Source organism: Cibotium barometz, chromosome 23, assembly GCF_041138505.1.
Source record: "Cibotium barometz isolate CiBa-2024 chromosome 23, ASM4113850v1, whole genome shotgun sequence".
Lineage (NCBI taxonomy): Eukaryota > Viridiplantae > Streptophyta > Polypodiopsida > Cyatheales > Cibotiaceae > Cibotium > Cibotium barometz.
Genome location: NC_141068.1, coordinates 1327160 through 1330501, shown reverse-complemented (window position 1 = coordinate 1330501; position 3342 = coordinate 1327160). Strand labels below are relative to the sequence as shown.

Below are 3342 nucleotides of genomic sequence, written 5' to 3'. Positions count from 1 at the left end.
AGTTTGGTGCTTTATTCAAAAAAAGTAAGTGTTTTAAGAGCTTCTACATGGATATATATGGCAAGCATGGTGTGTTTATATATAGGTTGGCAAGTTAGGGACCATGGGGCCCATCATGGGCTTCAAATATAAGGCTTATCTTTACTTACCCTTCAGGCTTATCTCTACTTACCTTTCGAGGACGAGCATTTTTTTTTTGTAATTGGTTGGAATTAGAAAGTGCAAAAAACACACACACTTGTGCGTACCATTTCTTACGAAATGAGAGCTTAAACCTGTGACCTTGGGACTCTAGAGCAACACCTCTCTCTACTGCACTAATTTGTGATTGACAAGGATAAATGTAAGAGAAGGACGAGTCAAGTCACTAGTGATTCATAATGTGTCATTTAGTTCATGCCTAAGGTTATAATAATTAAATGCCATGTAAGTGACATTTAATTAATACACCTAGAAAAAAAGTGTGAATATATATATATACACTTACAAGAAAAGTGTGAATAGAGCGTCGTGGGCGAATGGACACCTCAAACAATAATAGGGCACCCTATCCAACACGGATAGACGCCTTCCTCTTTCCATTGGCTACAGGTGGCGCGATGATTCCTCCTTCTGGATTCTTCATCTCTCTCTCTCACACAAACACAACACCGCACCGACTTCTACCTCGAAGGAAGGCAAGCTACGTATCGTAGGAGAGCAAGTCGAAAAGAATGGCACCTCTAGCCCTCGCAGCGGGGAGCTCTGTAGCCCTCAGCTCCAGCAGCATTCTCGGCCAGAAGCTACCACCCACGTCCTCTCGAGTGTCTGTCTCTGTCCCCACCTGCAGGTAAGCAGCTGCTGCTCCTCCTGCTCTAGTTGTCCAGGGTATAAGAAACGGTTATTCCATGTCAGGTCATGAATCTTACCTTCTTGTGTCCCTCAGATTGGGAGCAGTGTCTGCGAAGTATGGTGAGAAGAGCGTTTATTTTGACTTGGAGGACATTGGTAACACCACCGGTGCCTGGGACCTCTACGGTTCCGACTCTCCATCCCCCTACAACGGCTTGCAGGTGTGTCCACTTACAGTTTTGTGCTTCGTTGCATAGCTAGCTTTGTGCAGGGAAAGTGTGTGTGCGCCTTGCTTAGCTTTGTCCGTCTTGGGTGCTGACTTTGTAGAGCAAGTTCTTCGAGACATTTGGCGGTGCCTTCACCAAGCGAGGGCTCTTACTCAAATTCTTGATGCTGGGAGGTGGTGGCACTCTTGCTTATATCAGTTCCTCTGTTTCTGCTGATATCCTGCCTATCAAGAAGGGACCCCAGCAGCCCCCCAAGCCGGGCCCCCGTGGCAAGATTTAAGCTTGCCAGAGTCGGACTCTTCGCACCCCTGCGCGCTGCCTAGCTACCAATGTTAGCAGAATTCCGCACTCCTCATCTCTCTCTCTCTCTCTCTCTCTCTCTCTCTCCCTCTCGGTACTGCTGCGCATAATCACTCTCATGTGAACATTGGATGGATAGCTAGTGGACAGACGTCAATTGTACTTTCCTCTTTGTAATTCGCGTTTCACTGTCCCTGCAGCTTGCTTCGGTTGTCTTGTTTTTGTCGGAGTACTGAAGCTGGTTGCGTTCTATCTAGCGGCTTTAACACATTGTGTCGGAATTTCACGTTATCGTTTTGAATAAGCTAGAAGATTGCGAACCTCCTCAAACGACCAGGTCGATTATCAGAGAAGTGTCTATCTCGCCAATATCATCCGGCACACTTTTCGAACAGGACCCTCCTCCCCCCCTTCAAAAAAAAACCATCCGATTGCGAGGGGATGGAAAAAATCCTCTAACAGCTAGAGAACAGTCATGCTGTTATCGGTCAATCGCATATGTATGCTAGCAAAAGGCCCGACGAAAATTACATTCTAAAATTGTGTACATAGGAACTGTCCAGAAAAAGAAGGCGAACGGTATAGCTAATCAAACTGCGGCAAGAAAAACGAGGGAAATATGACATGAGAAAGATCTTGTCAGCCATAGTCTGTCTATGGAACGAAATTATATCATCCAGTCTGTTAACATTCATGCCATCGTGACCTATAGCTAAATATGTTGAGCGTAAGCACCATACTTAAGAGGTCGGTAGGAAATTATTTTGGATTATTAAAAAATAATTTCTTATCTTAAATCCTATGGTTTTTAAAGAAAGTGGAAAATATGAAGTCGACAATTTAAAGTTCTTTCTTTAAACGTTTTCATTGTACACAAATTGTGAATATCATTTACAATATTCTTGATCATTTATGCTTGTCCATTTGGGTAGAAAAGTGAAGAAGGAAGGTATCAAACTTCCAAGTGAGATTTGTTTCTTGGTAACTCAAAACTGGCCAGCCATCATCAAAGTACAACAATAAATCCAAATGTTGCAGTTAACTGAAAGAAAGTGGCATTCATTTCATACTTTACTTAAACACGAATTAAACTCATGTAAGCTCCCATAGATAACAACCTGAAATTTGCATTGTCATGCGGGCATGGAAGTTTAAACCTAAGGATTGAACCTTGGCACCTTCCCGCCTACTAGGAGGCTGACAATGTAGACGTACTCAGGATTGAGAGAGGCTGATGATGTGGGCATGCTGTATAGTAGAGAGTTGCTGCAGAGTAAAGAGAGGCGAATCCTCCTCTTGCTGTATGCATCCTCCTCCTGATGCACCCATCTCTTCCCGTCGAGAGAGAAAGAGGAGAGGATCGAGAGGCATAGCTGGCTTTTCTAGCCTTCATCAGAACTCGTCATGAATCTTCTTTCCTTCTTGTGTGCGAAGAGACATGCTTTAAGCAGTATGATATTGTTGCTCAAAATTTTTGAGGAAAAAGAAAAATTATTGTAAATTTCCTCAACAGTGTCAAAAAAAATTACTTTTTAGGAAAATTGATCTCCATCTTATAAATCTAAGTATACAACAAAAACCACAATATTCATTTATTATTAACGACAATTGTTATGGTTGTAACTTTGAAAAGCATAATTAAATTGTCATCCATTCACTATTGTAGGCAAAGATGTGGATAGGCTAAGTTAGCGAAGAGAGTGACAAGGGGGAAGTGAGAGATGGATAGAGAGAGAGAGAGAGAGAGAGAGATGGGCTTAAGAGTGCGTGAATAGGCAAGGAGCAAGAGGGGTGGGCAAAAGGGTGATTGGAGAGGTGACGAATTAAGAGGGGGTAGGAGGGGGACGACTGTGAGGGGTGGTGTGTTACTGCTGAAACGCAAGGGGGCAGCTTTATAGGAGTGGGGGACGTATACGTGTGGGAGAAAAGAATCCAGCACCGATGTCTACGCACGGAGTGAGATGATGTAGTCACGGTTGGTGGA

General features: G+C 43.6%; 1 protein-coding gene across 1 annotated transcript; it reads left to right on the top strand.

The window, feature by feature from the left end:
- Positions 1-613: 613 nt before the first annotated feature.
- LOC147625527 (photosystem I reaction center subunit VI, chloroplastic-like) lies at positions 614-1557 on the top strand. Its single transcript, XM_086817028.1, has 3 exons — positions 614-829; positions 926-1052; positions 1159-1557. Exons 1-3 carry the CDS (start codon positions 714-716, stop codon positions 1336-1338), a joined length of 423 nt encoding a protein of 140 aa, XP_086673154.1. The 5' UTR covers positions 614-713; the 3' UTR covers positions 1339-1557.
- Positions 1558-3342: the final 1785 nt, after the last annotated feature.

Bases quoted from the DNA above. Each gene is read 5' to 3' on its own strand.
- LOC147625527 (XM_086817028.1), top strand. From the start codon at position 714: ATGGCACCTCTAGCCCTCGCAGCGGGGAGCTCTGTAGCCCTCAGCTCC. The intron at 830-925 runs GTAAGCAGCTGC...TGTGTCCCTCAG, and splicing joins GTCTCTGTCCCCACCTGCAG to ATTGGGAGCAGTGTCTGCGA. The intron at 1,053-1,158 runs GTGTGTCCACTT...CTGACTTTGTAG, and splicing joins CCCCCTACAACGGCTTGCAG to AGCAAGTTCTTCGAGACATT.